Source organism: Peromyscus californicus, unplaced genomic scaffold (assembly GCF_007827085.1).
Source record: "Peromyscus californicus insignis strain IS unplaced genomic scaffold, ASM782708v3 Scaffold_23__1_contigs__length_62951481, whole genome shotgun sequence".
NCBI classification, from domain to species: domain Eukaryota; kingdom Metazoa; phylum Chordata; class Mammalia; order Rodentia; family Cricetidae; genus Peromyscus; species Peromyscus californicus.
The window spans coordinates 7,912,533-7,934,923 of record NW_026294534.1 but is presented as its reverse complement, the minus strand read 5'-3'; the positions used below and the strand labels follow the sequence as shown (position 1 = coordinate 7,934,923).

The 22,391-nt window shown below is 52.2% G+C and overlaps 1 protein-coding gene across 11 annotated transcripts in view; it reads right to left on the bottom strand.

Annotated features, from left to right (window-relative positions):
* Mcf2l (MCF.2 cell line derived transforming sequence like) overlaps positions 1-22,391 on the bottom strand; it is a 106,877-nt gene that overhangs the window by 34,285 nt on the left and 50,201 nt on the right. For all 11 annotated transcript variants that reach the window (XM_052751679.1, XM_052751678.1, XM_052751681.1 and 8 more), the window contains exons 3-4: positions 19,632-19,746; positions 7,952-8,042 (exon numbers count right to left, since the gene is read on the bottom strand). In XM_052751679.1, coding sequence (XP_052607639.1) covers positions 7,952-8,042; positions 19,632-19,746 — 206 coding nt within the window. The remainder of the gene's footprint in view (positions 1-7,951; positions 8,043-19,631; positions 19,747-22,391) is intronic.

Here is a 22,391-nt window from a genome sequence, read left to right as displayed (position 1 = left end):
AAAAAATAAAATAAACGGAAGCCATGTGGGAGGTTCTAAGGATGTGCACAAGCATCCATCATGAGTGAAAACAACGGCAAAGTGAATATTCTCTGCTGCAGAGTCAACCATCTGTGTTCAAAGCTGGAAAAAGGCTAACATAAAACCTTCATTTCTAGAACAGGGTTAGGCAGATGAGAATTGGATATTGGTATTTTGTACCATACTCAATAATTGTGAATTGTAAATTGACAGTAGGTTTTTATCTGACGTAAAACATCACTCACTTTCTCTTGTGCACTGAGGTGTGCCCAGCCTGCTGTTCTATACTTAGTAGTAAATAGGGCAGCTGGCACCTGGCCAACCTCTCTTGTCTGATCGCATCCAGCAAACACACGTTAATATGAACATATCAGAGTGATCGCATCCAGCAAACACACGTTAATATGAACATATCAGAGTTTGAATCTCGGTGTTTACCAGTCAGAAGACCCTGGCTCTGAGTCAGAGGTTCCTTTTGCAAAGCTAAACACTGGCTGTGGAGCCTATGATGAGGTTTCACAGATGCCAGCCAAAGGAGCATGCATGAGACCAGTGTTAATAAACCCCACGGCCTCCCAGGACTGAGGCCTCAGGGTGGATCTGCACTGACATCCCACCCAGCTGTGCATCCCACAAGTGACATGCAGCACATCCTCACAGACTTGACATCAGTCAGACCTAGGAAAACAAACACATATGGATCCTACTACACAAACTCGGGAGACGCTGTGTTGGGAGCCATTAGGAAAATGGGACAATACGATACTGTCAGAGAAGCAGCTGACTCTCCTGTCCCCACCCCACCTCAGGCGGGTGCCTGCACCTGTTCTTTCTGCTCTGCTGTCTAGAAGCTCCAGCTGGCTCTTGTCACATCTCCCCTGTGGGGGGCAACGTGACTATAGAGCTCACACTGGGAGCCGGGAGGGTTTTATACACTATTCTGGTCCGTTTGTAGTCCCGTTTTTCTCTCAGTGGTGATGGAGTCTACACCCGCCTTCCAGGCCGAGAGTAAAGAGTCATCCAATCACAGCTGCAGAGACGTGGGTGCAGGTTGAGTGGGAACCTGGAGGGGCAGGTGGGGACACAGCACCACCTGGCACAGGGCCACACAGGGAGAACATTCACGAAAGTACCCCAGTACACCCTCAACTTGGGTGGGAGTCCAGGAATCCCTGTGGCTGCAAACACAAGCAGGGAGAGTATCGAGGAACAAGCTGCTGGTTGGCCCCAAAGCATCGCCACAGGTGACATGACATGCTCATCGCAAACAGAAGAGACATCTTCTGGAGGGGAAGTCGGGGATTGGACCTGATGGACACGTGAGTGCCCTGTAACCAACTACAGAGGTTCCTGCTGTGGTGACCAGCGGAAGCTGGAGGCAAAGAAACCCAATTGAGGGTTTCCACAAAGTCCCGGCTTCCGCCGACTCAAGAGTCACCATCACAAGACTTAAAGCAAAACGCAAACCAAAGGATGAAATGGCTGCTGCCCTCCCCGTCACTGACCTTGGATCTTAGCAGAAGATATAAAAAGTGTTTCTGGGAGATGGGGGGATCTGAAAACAGAGTTTGTTAGGAAATAGAGTGTTTCAATAGTATGTCCCCGCGTTTACAGACCATTTTTACTGCCACAGTTGTGTGTGTGGTACACTCATGTATGTACCTTGGTGCATGTGTGTTTATATCTGTATGTATGTGTTGGGGTGTATATCTAGGCACATGTCTGTGTGTGCAAGTGTACCCATATATGAGTGTATGTGGATCTGTGTACATATGTGGGTACATAAGTGTTCATGAACTAATGTGTGTGCACACAGACCTCCTCATGTGTCTGTATGCATCCATGTGCACATGCATGTGTGCACCTGTGTGCATATCTCTTTATGCATGTATCTTTGTGTACATGTGCAAGTGTGCCTCTCTATGTATATGCATGCATGCTTATCTATACATATACCTGTACATATGTCTAGGTACACACATGATGCATGTCTGTGCACATGTCTCTACGTGCATGTTTCTGTTGTATATGTGAAAGTGTACAAGTCTGGCTGTGTGTGTGCATATCTACATATATATACGTGCACACACATGGGTACATGGGCACACATGGGCGCATGGGCAAAGTCTCAATGGTGGCAAGAATGTCTGTGATGGCCAGCTGGGCTGGCCTGTGGCATCCAGGCACTAGGGAAGAACCTCCCTCTGGTGAGTCTGAGTCCCCAGAGAGGGTTAGATCAGGCTCAGTAGTTAACTCATCGGTTGATTAAAGGCACTGCCTATCCAGAGACGGAAGTGGGGGAGGCGGCCGCGGGATGTGTCCTGAGGGTGTGCCTTTGACAGGTGCATTCTGTCCCTGACTGCGGTCTTTCACTTCTCTTGGTCTCCTGGCCTCTGTGAGCGGATACCGTCCCCTGACACGTCCCTCCCTGTGGAGTCTGTCCTGCCACCAGACCACAGGCCAGACCCTCGGAAACTGTGAGCTAGAATCCACCTCCTCATCTAAACTGCTCCAGGATTTGTCAAAAAAAAAAACCAAAAAACAAAACAAACCATGAACCAGTTCCAGTATTTACACACACACACGAGAACTTCCCCCCTAAATATTAGGACTGCTCAACATCATTAAGAAAAAAATAATAAAAACAAGTAGGAAAGTGTGATCACCGAATGGAGGGCAATTGTTTAAATAGACACCCTGAGGCTGTGCCCATTTTCCTTCTGGAATATTCTGTAAGAATCATCTCTACCCAGTTGTTTACTGGAACCCCACTGCAGGGAGAGCTCAGACTCCAGGGACAGGGAGGCCTAGGCTGCCCGTCCCGAGCCATCCTGGCCTCTTGGTATGGGAAACGGGAGCATTTCAAGGGAGCAGTGGGTGCCTGGGTGATTATCAGCAACTGGTCCCCAGCCTTCCACACAGACTCACAGGGGCTGTGTTCACTTGGTCAGCTTGGGGTGCACACATCTCCATGTGCCACATGGCTCCTCACCATCCATGTCAGCTTCTCTACCCAGTAAGGGAACTGATCACATGACCTACTCTCCCTAAGTGGTCTTAGCTCTGCCCAACTTCTGGGGTTCACTGACTGGCCTCCGTCTCTGGCCTGCACCCTGGCATAATGGCCCACGGGAAGTCCATCTGCTCGGCTGGGAAAACACCCCTGGCCACCTCTCAGACACCTGTGGCTGCCAGTCCTCCAGTGCTACCTCCCCTTCTCCCTCCATGACGCTTCTGACCTCTGGTGGCCACTTGACCTTGCAGCCCTGGTGACCGGAGCAGGACAGGGATCAAGGATAACCCTTAGAGCAGCAAACGTGACTGTTGGCTGGATAACCTGAGAGCCCAGGTCCCTCCTCAGACGTAAGTTTTAGATTGCTCTGCACAGACTACATCAGTCCCAGAACAACAACAGCAACAAAAAGTTCTACCCCTAGGCAGACTGAGCAATACTTTCAATTGCATTTTCTTGGAGGCTGAGGAGATAACTCAGTTAGAAAATTATTTGCTATGCAAATGCGGGCCCTGACTTCAATCCCTCAGAACTCACATAAAAGGAGGGGGCACGGTAGTCCATGGGATATGGGAGTCTGTACCTGTAACCCCAGCACCAGGGAATTGGAAACAGGAGGACCCCTGGGACTTGCTGCAAGCCGGTCTAGCTGGATCAGAGTCCCAGGTTCAGTGAGAGACTTTGTCTCAAAGAATAAGGTGGAAAAGTAATTGAAGGGGACACTTGACCTTGAACTCCGGTCTCCTCACTCACTTATACATACATACATTCTCTCTCACACACAGGTTCACACATACACACTTATACATACATACATTCTCTCTCACACACAGGTTCACACATACACACTTATACATACATACATTCTCTCTCACACACAGGTTCACACACACACAGACACACAATCAATTTCCTTGCATGAGACATGTTAGGGCATAGATCTAGTTTGAACGAGGCTACCTATATGAGTATAAACGTGTACACTCTATGGTGATGTCCTCGAGGGTAACACACCCATGAGACACACAGAGAGAAGCACACACTGTATCGTAGGGAGGGTGAGACGTTGACAGGGCTCAGGTGTTTTTTTATCCCTGTCAGGATGGCTACTCAGAACTTTGGGCCAATCTCTTGGCAGTGAGGAGGTGCCTGCACTCCCAGCTTTGGGGGCTGCTGTCTCTATCTTTGCTCACTGATGGAGACCAGGAACCTGGAACATGAACACATGTGGGCAGATGGACACACATACTCTGGATGGAAGCACTGGGGTCTGATTTTAGGGAGACTGGATTTTTGGCTTCTCTAGTTTCTTCTTATTTTTTTTTTTTAGTTCCAAGGCAAGCTGAAGGCATCAAAAAGGAAAAAGATCACCCCAAAGCAGGGAACGCCAACTCACGAGGTAGCACAGATGGTGGCTAAGAATAGCAGTCATCGCGAGGCTTACGTAAGTGCGGCTCAGCAGGGACCCAGGCAGCAGGAGGCAGAAGCCCCTTCAGCCTCCTTGCTTCTGTGGCACCCTGAGGGGGCACCCTGAGTGGGCCTATTTGGATGGCCTCCTGGGGGCCTGGCTGGTTGTATCTGATGCTAAGCAGTAGTTTCCCTGAAGCTACCTGGACAAGAAAACCCGGTGATCAGAGGAGCCCCGGTCTGGGGGGTTGTGCCCACAAAGCTGCTTCCGGACACACTCTACCGCCAGGATCCTGGAGGAGCCGTATGGGTCTGCCTCCATAACTACGTCTACGTGCAGTGTGTGGACAGGGCCTGGACGACTTCCGCAGCCCCAGCCCCCACCCCCGGAATAGATCCCACTGTGCTCATACTGTGCCTCCTTGCCAGGTGACCCTTGCCAGAGGCTCCGAGGAGGACAGCTGAGCCCCTTGAATGGAGCCTCATTTCCTAGTGTGCCATCCTTCCCTGGGCTTCGGCTAGAGGGGCTGAGACTGCTTCCCTCCTCATGGCAATAACCCAGACTTTCTAGCTCCTCCTGGAGACGCGCTCAGCCCCCGCTTCCTTCTGCCTGACCCTGCCCTCTGTGCTGTCCTCTCTCACACGCAGCAGCCCTTCCAGGGGGCCTCCCCAGGGGTCCCAGCCAGACAGGAAGGTGGGCCCAGTCCTAGGACAGCAACAAGCTGGCTTGCAGATCCTGCCTCCACACCGGGGGATCTCAACACCTCCCTACACTGCCTGCCTTTCCGGTACCCTTGTGGCAACCTTCCCTTGCTGGACTCCACTCCCAGCTTGGCTGCACACTCCTGGATCACTTTCCTCTGCATTTTCACAGGCCTGCCCCAGGCCTGGCCTACAGTAGTTCCTCAGAACACCTGCTGGGTATGTACGAGCTAATACCCTGGATCATTTCTTCTCATGAGAAAGCGCTAGAGATCAAAGAGGATTCACGGCAGTTTTGCTGGAATGAACGGCAACCTCTGCTGTTTCCAAACTCTCACCAGCAAATGCTAAGAGTCACAGGAGAAACGCTTCCTGTTTTACAGTGTAAGAATCAATGCACACCATGGTGGTATGCACCTACGATTCCAGTGCTTGGTAGGCTGAGGCAGGAGGGTCAAGATCCTTGAGCACGCTCTGCTATAGTGTGAGGTCCCGTCTCAAAACCAGGCAATAACAGCAGAAAACAAAGGACAATGCAAAATTAAAGTCAAATTCTTTCCTTATAGCCATGTTCACAAAGCCAGGTTTTAAAGATAAGCCAGCTTGCTCAGAAGTCCACCTTGTTCTAAGCTCAGCAACATCCACACTTGACAACAGGAGCCCAGGCTACACCAGGGTGCATGCAGCCGCCATGCTGCATGTGGGACAGGTTCACAGGACCGCTCCAGTCTTAAAACGTAATTCCTGTGTTTCCTGGGGAGATACTTTGTATTTGGAAACACATCTTCTAACCTGGTGTGACCCACTGGATAAAACATAGACAGACGGCTCAGTGGGTGAAGGGTCCTAGGACCCACATGTTAGAAGGGAAAAACTGATTCCCGAGAATTGTCTTCTGACCTCGACACACGTGCCACAGCACATGTGTCCCCAAATAAGTAAATGAATGTCATTTAAAAAAATAAAACACGCCGGGCGGTGGTGGCGCATGCCTTTAATCCCAGCACTCGGGAGGCAGAGGCAGGCGGATCTTTGTGAGTTCGAGGCCAGCCTGGTCTACAGAGCGAGATCCAGGAAAGGCGCAAAGCTACACAGAGAAACCCTGTCTCAAAAAAAAAAAATAAAATAAAACACACACACACTCTCTCTTTCACACACACACACACACACACACACACACACACACACACACACTCACACTCACACTGTGATGGTCTCGGCAGACATGTGACCAGGTGAGTACATGTGGTACGTATGCCCAAACCATGGTCACGCTGGCCCCACGCAGGTGCACAGCTGTACCTCTGTAAAAGAAGTAAACAGGAGCTGTGGAGAAGGGAGTCTAGGCTCTGAGTAGATGTGAGCAAGAGTGAGTCAAGGAACGGAGGTTGCCCCGGTGGCTGCTGGGGACTGACGGTGCAGCAGAAGTGTGTAAATGAAGGTTCTGAGGGCCTGCTCTCGGCACAGACAAGTCAGGGTCATCCTGGCTCCCGCCACCCACACTGGCTTCTGTGCACAGACGGAAGAGCTGGGGGGAGGGGGAGGATGCCCCCGCGATGCCGGGGTGGATAGGAGCCTCGTGGTGTCAGCCCAGGACACCGCTCCACTCCAAAGAGCCTGTCCCGGCAACAGGTTGGCCTGGGCCCTGCTGCTGGACGTGGAGAAGCCTGTCACAGCATCCCGTACAAATCTATACACCTGGAAATGCTGGTGTGGATACATGTCTGTTTACAGTTGATGGGACACCAGAAGCCCTGTATCTTGTGAGACCGCCCCCACCCCCTTGTTCCCCTCCTGCACTGGGTGTTCTTCTTATTTCACATCAATGATGACAGGAAGACTAGGTAGGGACAAGGGAGATGGGAGCTTGCTCACTCCTAGGCACCCCTGCAGAAGCGCACCAGGTGCTTACAGGATGATGCTCAGTGAGGGCTTGCACCTGGACTGTAGGCTGCGAGAATCACAGTAGACACAGAGCCTTTAATTTTTCTTATAGAGGAATGGGTTTCTTGTGGCACCCAACCCTCAGCACGGCAGTCCCCAGGGGGGCCGACCCAAGAATTCCTGACCCAGAACAGGAGGCCAGAAGAACCTGAAACCATGGGGTCGGTTGCCCAGAGACCTTAGGAGCAGCTAAACAGTCCCAGCCCAGAGCCACAGTGCTGGTGGACAACCAAACTTGGGGTCCTTCATGAAGCTGTGGGTGACAGGTGGGGACGGCCAGTGTGGGTGAACTCATCTCGGAAGAAGTGGCCTGTGTTAAGTCTGTGGGTGGGTGGGGAACAGCTGCTGAAGGAAGATTCCTGTTGCCTCCGTCTTGCTGTTCCGAAATGATAATTGCAGCCTGAAAATGCCAGCAAGTCCTGCGACTTTACAGCTGCGGGGGCTGCAGCCAGTCCTTGAAAGTAAGGGTCTCTGTACGCTATGAGGGCTTCGTCACAAGGACCAACCCATCTCAGGACTAATGTCAGACAAACAACCCAACGTGGAATGGTTAAGGTTGCTTAGCAACAATAAGTGGACTCAATATCCAACTTCTAGCCTAAAGCCTGACGTGCTCAGAACTTTTCCGCTCAAAACTCCTGTGATCCATTATTGAGAAAACCACAACAGACCCTATGAATGACCACCTGGGGAAATGAACATACCCAGAGATCAGGAGTCCCTCTGGGCCAGGCATGGCTCAGCCTACCCCCACCCCCAGGTCCCCTGCTAGCCACCTTAACCCCCCACCTTCCACCCAGACTAGAAAGAAAAGCAGTGAGCTGCCGCCCTCCAGGAGTGTGGAGAGCTCTACGAGGTACTCACGGCTATTCGCAGGACCGATGCCTTCACGGAGGTCCATTTGTCCTGCCTTCGGTCTATGACCAAGATGAATCCAATGCCAGCATCTTGCAAACTGAAACAGGGAGAGACACTTGCAGTCAGCATGTGCTGGCGGCCAACCTGACTTCCACGTACCTCGGTGACCCCACCATCCCATGCCATCTCTGCACCACAAGCCAGAGTGCATGCCAGAGAGAGGTCTTGGCAGGGGAGCAGGCTTCCGAAGGCCCGAGCAGCCCCACCCTGTAATCCCAGGACTTTCTTCTGTGTAGAGGAGAACAGATATTTTCGGTATGTTGTTTATTTCTGAGCGTCAATTCACAGAGCAGCAGGAGCCCCTCCTCCTGGAACAGAGTGACATCTCACTGCACTGCAAGGGCCAAGCCACTTCTTTTTTTGTGTGCACGGACAGCCACACAAACCAGCCCAGAACAAGCTTCAGGACCCCATACGTCACGTAAGTCCTAGCATCTGAGGTCCGGTGCTCATCCACATTAAAAAATGGCTCCTGATGACATCACAATTTGGGGTGAGAATCTCCAAGGCTTGGGGGGGCTCCCTGGTGTCTGTGGGGTGTGAGGCATGAGCTCTCGCCCTCCGCAGCAGCGACATCTGTGATGAAGGCAGGGCAGCATCGTGCAGCGGTGTAGCATGCCCTGAGCCTCTCCGCTCAGCCTGGCGGCAGAAGCCTGAGTCATGGGGTGGAAGTGGAGGAAGTGGGAGGCCTGCTTCTGTTGGGTAATTTCACATCCAAGCCAATTGTGCAGTGCCAGCAGCCACTGCTCCCAGCCAATCCTCAGCAGAACGGAACGAGACGGGCTGGTGGAGGCACTGGCTCCTCCGAGGGCCTGATTTCCGAATCTACGAACGTATCTCCCCAGCAAGCCATTTCCGTACTTAAGGGAAAGTCAGAACTCCACAGCGCACTATAAATTATGCAGTCGGCAAAACTCCGCATGCTGCAGCTCCATTAATAGACCACCCTGAGTCCCAGGAAGTAACGTGGCAGTGGTGTGCAAAGCCCACAGTTGCTAGCGTGCTGCTGAGCATCCGGCACACCAGGGGGATGAAGGGCTGGCTCCATGAGTTCAATGACATGCAAAAACGCTCCTGATAAAAGGCCCATATCCAAGTAAGCTCTCTCCCCTCTGCTGCTGGTGGCTCAACAGAATTACAGACCAACCCACCTGCCCAGCTGGTTCTGCTGGGCCAGTGCCTGGAGCAGTGGAGACAGAACAGACCTCCTGTCCTTCTCTGGCCTGGGCAATACAGGCGCCCTATACCCTAAGGTTGTATGGGGGCTTCTGAGTGGTCCTACACAGGGCTTCACTGTAGTGCTTAATGGTTGGTGGGTGAATCCAGCTAGCCTGGCCTGGCCTGTACCATGTGGTCTACAGCGCAGCCCGAAAACAGGCAGGGAGGTGACAGCATTGTAGTGGCCACCTGCAGTACAGACCACTGACGATGCCAGGGTGATGGGTCCCTGACCATCCCCTCAAGGTTACAGGCCATTTCTCTATGATGCATGAGATTCACGCACAATCACAGAAGCCCTGAGGCCACAGGACAGCTGGGCTGATGGGAGCCCACCTCCCGCCTCCCTCCTCTGCCACAGGGGAATGTGTTGGGGCTGCCACTGTAGCTCCGAGTCAGTCATCCAAGCCTGACCCTTCCCAGAGTGACAGAGAAAAGAGGGCCGGGAACAATGGGTTGTCACCACACACACAAACAGTCCAGCTGCGTGCTTCCAGTTCCAAACCCGTGGCGCACAAAGGGCTTCCTGACAGCAGCCCACACCCAGGGGGGCACATGAGGCGAGACACTGCCCGTCTGTGACTCACCGTGACCACCTCTGGGTCCTCTTCTACAAACACGGGAGCCTGCTGGGGCCCCTGACATGCAAACCCAGGAAAAGGGGAGCTCTATGGCTGGGGTCACCATTTCACAGAGCACCACAGCCTGACTCAGTTTCCCCCCTTCTTTTCTGAAGCAATTTTGTGGAGGAATCACAGCCTCTTTCTCCAGTCTCTCCATGTTTCTCATGGAACCCCTTCCTGGAGGAGCTGGCGAGATGACCAGGAGGTAAGTTTGCTTGCCGTGCGGTATGAAGGCCTGTGCTTGGAGTCCAAGCACCCACATAAGAAAAAGCTGGCATGGCTGTGCACACTTGTAAGTTTAGAATGGGGGGAGCCTGAGATAGGATCTCTGGGGCTCACTGGCCAGCCAATCAGGCCAAATCAGTGAGCTCCAGATTTGGGGAGCGACCCTGACACAAAAAAGTAAGCTGGAGATTGAGGAAGACATTGGATGTTGACCTCTGACCTGCGCATACACATACATGTGCATTTGCACATGTCCATACACAAACGTGTACACATGCATCCAATACGCTCACATATATGTGCATGCACACATAAAGACACCCCTTCACAATTCCACAACAGGACCTAGACGTGAGGCCCTAGCGAGTTCTGAAGCCAGAATATCCTCTTCAGGAACAAACTTCCGCAAAGCATCTCAGGGGCACTGGCCCTCCCCAGCCTAACGTAGAAGCTTGAGAGCCTACACCCGGCTTGCCAGCTCCTGACTGCATCCGCCCAAATGCCCAAGCAAGCAAAACACTTGCCGATGGCCACACACAGCACAGCATGTCCCTCGTCCTCCACCTGTGAAGCTCTGTTCCTATGCCAGGTGCCGTGGGCATGGCTTCATTCACTCAAACCAAACACCTGGATTTTTCTAAAATCCTGTAATATGAACACGGATATCACACGAGACCATTTGAGTGAAAAAAAAAAGAGTATTACATATGAAATACTGTCTTAGTTAGGGTTTCTGTTGCTGTGGTGAAATACCATGACCCAAAGAAAGTTGGGGAGGAAAGGGTTTATTTGGCTTACACTTTGTTCATCATCAAAGGAAGTCAGGACAGGAACTCAAGCAGGGCAGGAACCTGGAGGCAGGAGCTGACGCAGAGGCCATGGAGGGGTGCGCTTACTGGCTTGCTCCTTTTCTTTATAAAGCTGCTTAAGATTGGCCACTAATAACCACACAACACAGTCAATGTTAGGCCATCTTGAAATCTCTGCCAGTGCCATTAATTCAAACTCTTCAATTTAGCCTTAGGCAGATTTTTTGGACAAGGGCAGAGATCAGCCACATTCTTCACCAAAATATCCCAAGAACAGTCTCTAGGCCACTTACTAAGATTCTTCTCTGAAACCTTTTGAGCCAGGCCATCATAATCTACACTGCTCTCAGCCCCACTGTCTTTCACGCTCCTCCTAGCATGGCCCATTAAACCTCAAAAGCATTCAAATGCTTTCCTAGTCCAAAGTCCCAAAGTCCACATTCCGCCAACATGCATGGCCAGGCCTGTCATAGCAATACCCAGCTCCCTGGTACCAACTTCGGTCTTAGTCGGTGTTTTATTGCTGTGAAGGGACACCATGACCACAGCAACTCTTATAAAGGAAAACATTTAATTGGGACTTGCTTATAGTTTCAGAGGTTGAGTTCATTATCATCATGGAGGAGAGCATGGTGGCGTGCAGGCAGATGTGGAGTACTACATCTGGATCCATAGGAAGCAGGAAGAGAGAGAGAGAGAGACACTGGGCCTGGCTTGGGCTTTTGAAACCTCAAAGCCCTCCCCCAGTGGCACACTTCCTCCAACATGTCCACATCTCCTAATCCTGTCCAATAGTGCCAGTCCCTGATGACCAAGCATTCAAACCTACGAGCCGATGAGGGCCATTCTACTTCAAACTACCACAGACACCAAGGATTAAACACACACACTAGGAGGACGGGCCACATTGCAAGCTGTGCTTCTGGATGGTCTGCCCACGATGACTGGTTTATGCCTTGACAACCGAGGGTGGGAAGGCAGCTGTGTTCTCATTCTGCTGCCCAGCAGCTCACAGTCTGGGCACAGAGGACTCCCGGGCAGTTGGCCCCATCACGATTCCTGCCAGCCAGGGCCAGGCCCCTCTTTCTGGGTGAGGACCTTCTGACTTTCTGTGTGGCTATGGGCCAAGTGTGAGACTAACACCACCACAGTTCTTTATGAAGGCCTCATGGTGACTCTGTGAGGGTGGGCGCTACCTTGTCGGGCACAGGAAGGTTACATTTTTTGCCCGTTGTCACAGAGCCCAGACAAGGATCTGCCATACTAGGTCACTAGGACACTATGGCTGCCTCCCAGAGTCACACTCACTGTAGGAAATCTTGGGATGAAGCAGTCCCTTTCTCCTCACCATCCCTGGTAGCCTCCAGCCCCAGGGCGTACTCAGCTGGTTCCCAGCCACAGCGCTATCTTGTGTCTCTCCATGTGGACTGAGGCACCTCCTCCTGCTGCTAACATCCCCTCCCTCCCATGCCAGGCAACACTGATCTACAGAAGAGGAGGCACAGCTGGAGGTGGTCCCATCATCACAGCTGGAGGTGGTCCCATCATCACAGGTCTCCTTGCCTGCATTCCCAGCAAGCCAGGCCCTGCAGTTGGCCCCAGGAGGGTGGCGGTTCCCCTGTGATCCTGCAGGGAGGTTTCCTGGGCCTTGAGAGATGGCATGGCTGGTTTCTCTAAGAGTGGAGAACTGGAGGAGGCAGCATGAGGGAGCCTCAGATGTTCCCTGTGTTCAGGCACCAGCATTGCTAGTGACACCCACTGTGATTCCCAGCTCTAAAACATGGTGGTGGTGGTGGTGGGGGCTTCCCAGGCAGGCACTTGAGCTAAATTTGAGGAGTGTGAGCTCACCTTATACAAAAAGGCCCAGTGGTCTCACAAAGACTGTTTCAGGAGTTTGGAATTTGCTGGAATCTTCTCTAAGTTCGCTGCTGCTCTGGTTTTGCAGGCCTGATGTCTGACCACTGGGTAGGAACAGCGATCATAGAATGACAGGCACAGGGCCAGGCTCTGTCCTGTGATAGAAGTAAACTCCCGGCTTCACATTTCCCCCAAGACCTAGCCCAGCTGGATCTTCTCATTAGACTCAGCAGGGGCGGTAGGAAGACTTCCTTCATCCCACATTGGTTTGGGGGCAGCAAAGGTCCAACATCCCAAGCCCTCTGACATCAGTGAGGGAGGCCCCATCAGAGCTGCATAAGACTCACTATATAGAACACTGTCCTCCAGCCATGGTATGGCTGCCTCCCTCTGTAGGTCAGAGCATCTGTGAGTACCCACAAGAGACCCTCACAAGGTCAGGCCTGCTATGCCCCCATAGACAGAGGGGGTGGGGGAACTCTAGACTCTCACCTGAGATTCTCGGCACTCCCTCCCTCCTACCTGCCGCCCCACACCCTCACTGCCCATCATCCTGTCCCAGTTTCACATGGTTTTGGGAGATTGCGCCTTTTCCATGATGCAACTCTTTTGGGGTAACCCATGTGCCTACAGGAAGGCCCCATCAATTCATTGCATTGATTGACAACATGGACTTGTTGGGAATCTTTTCTCTGGCATCATCTGTCCTTTTGGTGTCCCTGGCATCATCTCTCCCGGAAAAATTAATCCCACAGCTCACCTAAGTAGAAAGCGAGATGTGGGATGTTAAATATTCAAGGACCAAACAGCAAAGGTGAGTGTTAGGGCTGGGGTACAGCCGCCAGCGCTCAGAGCCGGGGTACAGCCACCAGCGCTCAGAGCCGGGGTACCGCAGCCAGCGCTTAGAACCCACGGTCTAACCCAGTGGATGCTGGCTTTCCAGTGGTTGGTGGAGGGCTGGACAAGTGTGACGTGCTCCCCTGTGGTGCCTGGATGTAAGGAATCAGCACATAAGGGGGTGTGGGGGCCTGGAGAGGCAGCTAGTTGTTAGATGAGCCGAGACCCAAGGGTCACAGGATATGTTCACCACAGATGGAACATCTCTGGCCAGTGGGCCATGTTCCCTTCGTTTCTCAGTGTGTGAAATGTCTCATCCCACCTGAATGCCACTGTGTCTTAGTGACACTGGAGTTTAAGATCGGGTCCTGGAGCACAGTGTACAAGATTTACAAAGTAGTTATAAGAATGAAAGGGGGCAGGGAATTATGTGAAACCAGGGCAGGTGGGAGGAGCCATGCGGCGCACGGTAACATTCCGGATTTTACAATAGTTTGACTAACGGCGCCCCCAGGTGGTCGGCATGAAGCTGCACATTCAGGACGGTGCTGGGGCTGGATCATCCCCCTACCCTCTGGCCTCTGACCAAGATATCCAGGCCTCACTGGTTGAAGCCACAGCTGGCTGCCTAGGGCATCCTGAGATCATAAAGGTACAGAGTCTGTGAGGACCCAGCCAGGGCACAGGGGCAGTCCAGGACAATAAGGCCATCTTCCTGAGTGGATCCACCTTCTCTGGGCTGCCTGGCTAGCTTCTGTGGGTTCAGGAGGCCTGGAGTCAGTCAGCAGACTGAGCTCCACTGACTCTCCTGAAACACACAGGACCTAGTCCCTTCTGGGCAGGAACAGGGATGGGGTCACAGAACCGGGTGGACTTCCTCCCATCTGTGGATGTTATTACTTAGGCCTGGCTCCGGGCAGGTGTCCCCCAGCCTCAAGGCCTCTCTGAAGGCACAGGAATGTGCTGTGGGCTGGTGGAGGGCAGAGGGACTCAAGACACTACACGATCAAAATATTCCTGGCTCTGGAGGACGAGGACACTAACGGAACCCACAGTTCCATAGCAGCTCCCGAGCTCAACCGCCTTTATCTGGACATCAGAAGAGAAGTGGATTCAGGGCCCTGCTGTCTGAAACGGCCTGAGTCCACCCAACTCTCAGCCATCTTGGCTAAGCAGCCTCTGCCCTCCCCTTTCCCTCAGCCTCCAGAATCCGTGGTCTCTCCACAGAAGGCCTCTGTGAGATCTGCTGAACTCCTGAAGACCTGAGTTGGACTGTGCTCAGAACCAGAGCTCAGCACACCTCACAAAGAAATCACTGGTGTGTGTGTGTGCGTGTGTGTGTGTGTGTGTGTGTGTGTGTGTGTGTGTGTGTGTGTGTGTGTGTGTGCGTGCGCACATGCATGTGTGTAGTGGGAGCCGTGCCACTGATTGTCTCCACTGTGGCTGCAGGCGTTTGCTAGTCTCCTCCCCAAGGCTGCCAAGACCTCCCCCATCAACTCTTTTCGACCCTGGAACGAGAATTCTAACAAGAAGTATTCGGACGCACTGGCCTCCTCTCAGCCATCACAGCTCCCAGGACAGCCAGCTAAGGGCAGTGTGTGACAGGAAGGCCACCCAGGGTCACTATTTGTGCCTCCCTGAGCTTCCTTACAGTCCAGTGACGCCACCCTAGCAGGGTGACAGCTGCTGTCCCTCCTCTTGGACAAGCGACCAGGATAACCACTGGCCTGGGCCTGGAATTTGAGGCACAGGCTGTTAACATGGCATGTATTGCAGACTGCAGCTGCCCAACATGGGAACCCTAGTCATGTGTGAGCAGAAACAACTCTTTTAAATTTAAGTGGCCACGTGTGGTCGGTGGCTATCATACTGGAAGACAGTGACAGAGAAAGATAACTAATAAACAATTAAGAGGACCTGGCCTCTGATGGAGTTAGGAGAACGTGACCCAGGAAGGCACAGGGACAGGACCTCATGAGGTCACTGCAGTATGAGGTGTCCAAGGGCAGAAGTTGTGGGGACTCTGGGAAGCCTCGGGGGGGGGGGGGGCCTCCCAGCGCTCCCAGCGCCAGACTATAAATCTAGCACTTTATAAATCGAGCTGATGTATGAAGCTGGAGTCTAGGGCAGTCTGTGAAAACTCTGAGAAGGGCGGGGGGCTCGTCCATGAGAGCACAAAGCAGCCCTGGCTCTCTGCGGTCCTCCTGACCTGGCTCAAAGCTGGCAGGGGAATCCGAGCTCCTCCTGGAAGCCACGCACTGTTTCACTGACACCACAGATGTCCTGGCTAGTCTTTTGTCTACTTGACACAAGCGAGAGTCATTTGGGAAGAGGGACTATCATTTGAGAAAAGCCCCCCATAAGATCAGGCTACAGGCAAGCCTGTATGATATTTTCTTAGTGTTTGATGGGGGAGGGTCCAGCCCAGTGTGGGTAGTGCCATCACTAGGTTAGTGGTCCTGGGTTCTATAAGAAAGCAGGCCGAGCAAGCCATGAGGAGCAAGCCAGTAAGCAGCACCCCTCCATGGCTCCCGCCTCCAGGTTCCTGCCCTGCTTGAGTTCCTGCCCTGCTTGAGTTCCTGCCCTGATTTCCTTCAGTGATGAACAGCGATGTGGAAGTGTGAGCCAAATAAACCCTTTCCTCCCCAAGTTGCTTTTGATCCTGGTGTTTCATCACAGCAGCAGTGACCCTTACGAAGACAAAGAAGCAGACCTGGATACATGAGGCTCAAGGGAGCATCGCCCGGGTAATTTAGGAACTGTCATCACCAAGGGACAGAGCATGAAAACCTACTAATCTAGTAATGACCCGTCACCACAGCAGGGTCTCAACCGTGAACACAAGAGCCCCAAAGCCCCCGTTGACAAGTGGGTGCACTTGGCCCGTTTACACTGTGGGGGACCGATCAACAGGGCGTCATGCTGCCCACCACATGTGGAAGTGAGCGGTCTTGAGGTTCACCGACCCTCATCTGTGGCTCCCAGTGAGGAGGGAGCAGAAGCAGAGCTTGCACATTGAACACGGGCATGGCTGTGGTGTGGCGCATGCATGGTGTGCACACACTCTCTACCTGCACACTCACATCCATGGGAACTCCCATCTGAATTCATGGCACGGGTAAGGCTGTCTCAGGGCCACACGTCTGGCTGCTTTGGGGCCTGCGTGAGTGGGCAGCAAGGGAGGGTGAAACAGGCGTCCTAGAAGACAGCATGAATACCACCTGACAGAGCCCGAGTCCCTTAGCTGTGCTTCTGTCCCTTGCATCCCCCCTCATCCAGTCCTCACAAGCCGTGTATCATTTCAGTGAGCACTTGTGTCTGTGCACACTTGTGAGCACGTGTGTGAGTGGTCATGCCTGTGTGCATCTGTTCATTTCTACCCGCACGTTTCCGCGCACATATGGCGCGTGTGCATCTGTACATGCGGACGTGCACACAGGCACCTCTTAGGAGCAGCGGGACCTCATCACCAAGAACAGCTGGAGAGCTGTCCCTGTCAGCCTGTGTGAACTGTGGGAGCTTTGTAGATGGAGGTCTGGTGTGCCACGGGGGTGGGGGGTTTGGGGGGGTGGGGGGTGGGGGGGTGTCTGATACCCTCTGGCTGCTCCCAGGCCTCCAAATGAAAAGGGCCTCCAGGGGATTTACGATCTGCTTAGGAAAAAATACTCTCTGCACTTGGCTCTGAATTGATGCTGGACCAGTGTGTCTTAGCAACTTAACCTAGCTCGAGTGGAGGTTAATAGCAACCAGCTTCGGGTCTGCTGATGAGGCAAGGCCTGTGGTCAGGGGTCAGCATGCTCCCGAGAGCAAAGGCTCCTGGGAACTCCACCAGCCCCCTTTCCACCCAGGCCCCTGGATATCTGTGCCAGAGGACACTGGCCCCACAGAAGTACCCACAAACCATGGCAGCAGAATTCCCAAGGAGCCAATGGTAGCTACAGCAAAGAGAACCCACACTGTGGCCACTGGAGTTGGGTCTTTCACCGATCAACATTCTTCCCAGGGGCAGCAAGCCTGGAATGACTTCCTCCTTCCCTTCAATATTCATTTTTTCTTTTGCTTATTTCCCTCTTTCCCTTAAGCTCCATCTCTCTGGGGTCCCCCATGTCTCAAACGTGTGGTCTTCCTGCCTCAGCCTTCTGAGTGCGGAGTTTACAGTAGGAACTATGCTGGGCTCCCTGAATATACTTGTTGCTGTTGTTTTGGAGACAGGGCTTCTCTGTGTAGACCTGGCTGTCCTGGAACTCACAGAGATCCTCCTGCCTCTGCCTCCCAAGTGCTGGGATTAAAGGTGTGCGCCACTACCGCCTGGCCTTGAATATTCTTAAAACTTGCAACTCAAACTGATTTGCTTTGCTTCCTCACATGGTAGAATGTGAACATGCATAAGCATGTAAATGCACATATGTAAACATGTATGTGAATATGTGCATAATGTGTATAAGGATGAGCATATATGCATGAACATACATAAGTGTGTGCGAGCATGCATATGTGAACACGTGTTGGAAACACATAGGAGTGTGTGTGCATGTGAGAGCGTGCAGGATGGCTGACAGCATCTCCCACTGGGATCGGCTAGCGCCCCTCGGCCTTGAAGAATTCACGCCAGGCCAGGATGGAGAGGTGACTCCACCGTCTGCTCCCTCTTCCTCTCCACAGGCCGCTTCTAGCAGCACATCCAGGTCTCTCACCTTGGGGTAGAACTACACGCTTCCACTCCTGTCACCCGGGCTACCTCTGTGGTCTCGCGGGCGTCCCCGTGTGCCCTCCGTCTCTCTCATAGCCTGTCAGATCTGCTCTAATCACCCAAACTGTCCTCAGCAGAGTCCTAACATGCTGGGACAAGCCAGAAGGGCAGGAGGACTCCGGATAATCACAGGAGGGACAGGAGAAGGAGCGGAGCTATGTGATGACTGGAGGGGACAGTTGGGGGGTGAGGCTACTGTTAAACACAGCATAGCACGGTACTGACCTAGAAACCCATGAACAGTCAGTATCTGGCAGTCCCTGTTCCTCACCTCTACTTCCTGGCTCAGTCCTACATGCCTCAGTACAAGAGATCTTCCTCCTCTGGTGACACCTAGGGGCTCTGTTTCAACTCTTCCCCGGTTCTACTCACCATCAGCCCTACCCACCAGCTCTCACTCACTCCTGACCAGGCCCTTGCTCTGGCCTCCAAAATGGATCAGTTTGGCCCTGCCACCTCCCCGTGGATGTCTGAGTGAGTCTCAGATGAAACATAACCACTTCTCTAGCCCCTTCCCAAGGTCTGACAGACTGAAGACCAGCAGCCCTCTAGGAATCCTCCAGTCCCTCGGTTCCAGATTGGGAACTGCTAAGACATTCAGCTTATGCTTGAACCAAATAGTCCTGGAGTTCTAGGCCTCTCTGATGGGAGACAGCCATTATTGGACTACCTAGCGCATAGGGTGTAAACCAATCTAAGAAAGCCTCCATATATATATATATATATATATTCGTTCTGTGGGTTCTGTCCCTCGAGCATATCTTGACTAATATGACCACCAGACACAGAAGTGGCTGCAGCTACTTCTGCTTTCTTGGTTTCCAGCAGCTGCCCCAGGGACCAGGTCTTGTAGGTAGATGACCTCGTTGGGGCTGATGACTAGATGGAATGACTAGAGCCTGGTGACCAGGCTCTGGGATACATTGATCCTCAGCTGCAGAGGGTCTTCCTCCATGGACATGACCCCATGGAGCCTTTCCCAGGGATGGAGAGAAAGACTCACTGGGCTCTCTGAGCCCAGAATAGACAATGACTAGTGACATTTTTAAAAGAGAAAAGTGATTATATTTTGTTTTCTTGAAACAGGGCTCACTGGTAGCTCGTGCTGTACTTGAACTCGGGATCAAGTGTTGGGATTTCTATAGTGCTAAGTAGTCCATGGGAAGAGGCCAGGCCCAGGGTCTGTAACAGTGGACTCTGACCTGTGACTCCTCTCCTCCATGAAGCTCCGCCCTGTCCCAGGTCCCCTGGAGTCTCAATCAAACGATCATTAGCACAGAACCGGCTCAGGCTTCAGCAGCCCCTACCTGGGGATGCTGGTGAGATAGGTCATGACATTCTGGAACTCCTTGTCCGGGATCTCACTGAAGGCTGGGTAGTCGGGGAAGGTGATGACCGGACTTCCGTCCTGTCCCCGCCCACCTAGGGAGGAAAAAGGGCAGATATTCAGCAGAGCCTCAGCCTTGGAGCTGTCTCCAACAGAGCAAGAGAGGCTTTTCATGAACACTGAGTGTTTTAATTAACCCCCATCAAAGAAGCTTATCTTTATGTCAAATGGAGACCATCACAGAAAACCACTGCTGGACACATTGCAGAGATCAATGGATCATGGGGAGTCCAGGCCCCAATGGATACATTTATATCACACCCCCAAGAGCCATAGACAGCTAACAAAACACCAGCATCAGGCATGAAACTCTCTTTGGAGTTGCTGGTCAGTGTTGTCCAAGAGATTCTCAAAACATTATAATGTATTTCTGCTGCCTTTGGCTGCCCCCAGAGGTGGAAGGTAAGCCACCTTTTACTGGAAACACCATGCACTTCAGATACAGGAACCAGAGGACCTGAGCTGGGAGTGACCTGAAGCTTCCTTCCTGAGGACTAGCTTTCTTGGTATCAGAAGATAAAAATGTAAGTTTCTAAGGGAGGGTAGAGACCAACAGTCCCACCCAGACATGATGCCTATGAACCACAGCAAAGACCAAACACAAACCTAAGGGTGTAATAGCGGCATGCATGTCTGGGAAGTAACCAACATCTCTCTACTAGGACTTAGGCTCACTCAACAAGAGGGAACCCATGCCTGGTCCTGGAAACCTCGCCAACACCCTGGGGCTAGTGTATTCATGGACCCTGGAGGAGAACTTACAACCACCACTTACTAAACAAGCATGCTTCCTAATTACAGTCTAAATATTTATTCTTGTGCCCACACATAAGTAGAGTTCTCACCCTCATCAAAGAAACTTCTCTTTGCAGCAGACAGAGACCAATATAGAACACCACAATGGGTCAAAAGGCAGAGAACCAGAGAGAGTGTGGTACCTGGTCCTAGCTGCTGCATCTGCAGTACAGAAGGCTGGCATGTGTGTGTGTGTGTGTGTGTGTGTGTGTGTGTGTGTGTGTGTGTGTGTGTGTCACTGTGGGAAAGGGGCGGGGAGACTGTAGTAGCAAACAAACAAATAAACAAACAAAAACCAACAAAAAACCCCTAAAAAAACAAACCAAGAATTCCTCTGTGATACCGTGTCTCTTACAAACGTCACAGAGGCTACATCCGTGAAGTCTTATCATCAACTTGGCTGCCTAAACAAGACCCAAACAATGATGACATCAGTGGACATATGAACACGGAAGAGGGGACGCTCATGGGGCCTCAACCCTGGACAAAGAGCTATAGGCAACTAGGTAACGCTGAGAGTGGAAGAAACGGTCTCCTCCAGGACAGAGCCCCCACCTGATTATCCAACACCCAGCAGTCAGCCTTGAGATCATACACATGATAACATGTAACACATGCATGTAACATTATACAGACTGAGAAGGTTGCATGTGTTGATTTAGGAACATACACACACACACACACACACACACACACACACACACACACATATTGTAACAACAACTAAAGAAAAAGAGACTCTGCATTTGAAAGACATCACGGGACGTGCACGGGAAGGGTAGAGGGAGGAGAGGGAAGGGGATAATGGTGGGACTGTATTATAATTTCAAAAACTAAAAAAGACCTAAAATTTCATAAAAGAATGAAGGCATCCCTTGGAAGCTGGATATTTATAAAAAAAAATCAGGGAATCTTAAGTTGATATAAGGCCTTTGTGAGTACAAAGGGTTTTGCACACTGATTTAGTAGTTTTTATAGGTATTAGGGTTTTCAACTACTTGGTGTGCAAAAACAAAACACCAACTCATGGCTTATAAACAATGGAAGTGTCCTTCTCAGCACTTTGGGGGCTAGATGTCTGGGGCCAGGGCGTCAGCAGTGTCAGTGTTTGGTGAGGGTGTTCCTACTTGATGGACCGTTACGTTATAGAGTCTGTCTCCTGACACCACCTCACTAGGGCTGGGCCTCCACATGCGGGTGTGAGAACACACTCACTCAGGCCGAAGCAGCTATCAGTTAGCTCAGACACCACGTGACTGTGGACTCCTGAAGTGCTGTAGAAGCCAGTGAGCGATTCCGCTCCTCAGCCTTCCAGGAGCTGTGCTGGTCACTCCCATTTCAGGCTCTCTGAGCACTCAGGACTCCTGGGCAGCTGTCCACTTCTGTTTCTCATGAGGTTGATTAACTGCCCCAGGCTGACTGTGGAATCAGAAGCAGCTGATGCCCCGAGGGAGCCTGCCACAAACTCAGGCATTAAGTAGAGAAGGCGTTTTAGGTCCCTGGAACCTGAAACTCCACAGGTCATAGGGCAGCCTCATATGTAGAGAGAACTTTAGGCCAGCTGCAGTTCTGCCATGAAAGCTACCAAGGGGAAAACAAGGCTGTGAATACCGAGAAAGTGAGGCACCAGCGGAGAGGGACAAAGGCCATGGAGCCCACGGGGCCCCGGAGTATGGACCAGCCGGGAGGCTGCTCTGCCAGGCAGAGTGAGCTGCATGAGGTCCCATCTCTGCACATTCAGCCGCAGGGCTGGAAGGGCATGCTGCCCCAGACTGGAGGCTCCCAAGCACTAGATGAATGTGTCTGATGATGCATCTTCACCTCAGTGTGCTTGCTGAGTGCCAAGACTTCTTCGGAACGGCCACAGTAAGGGGGCAAGAGAAAG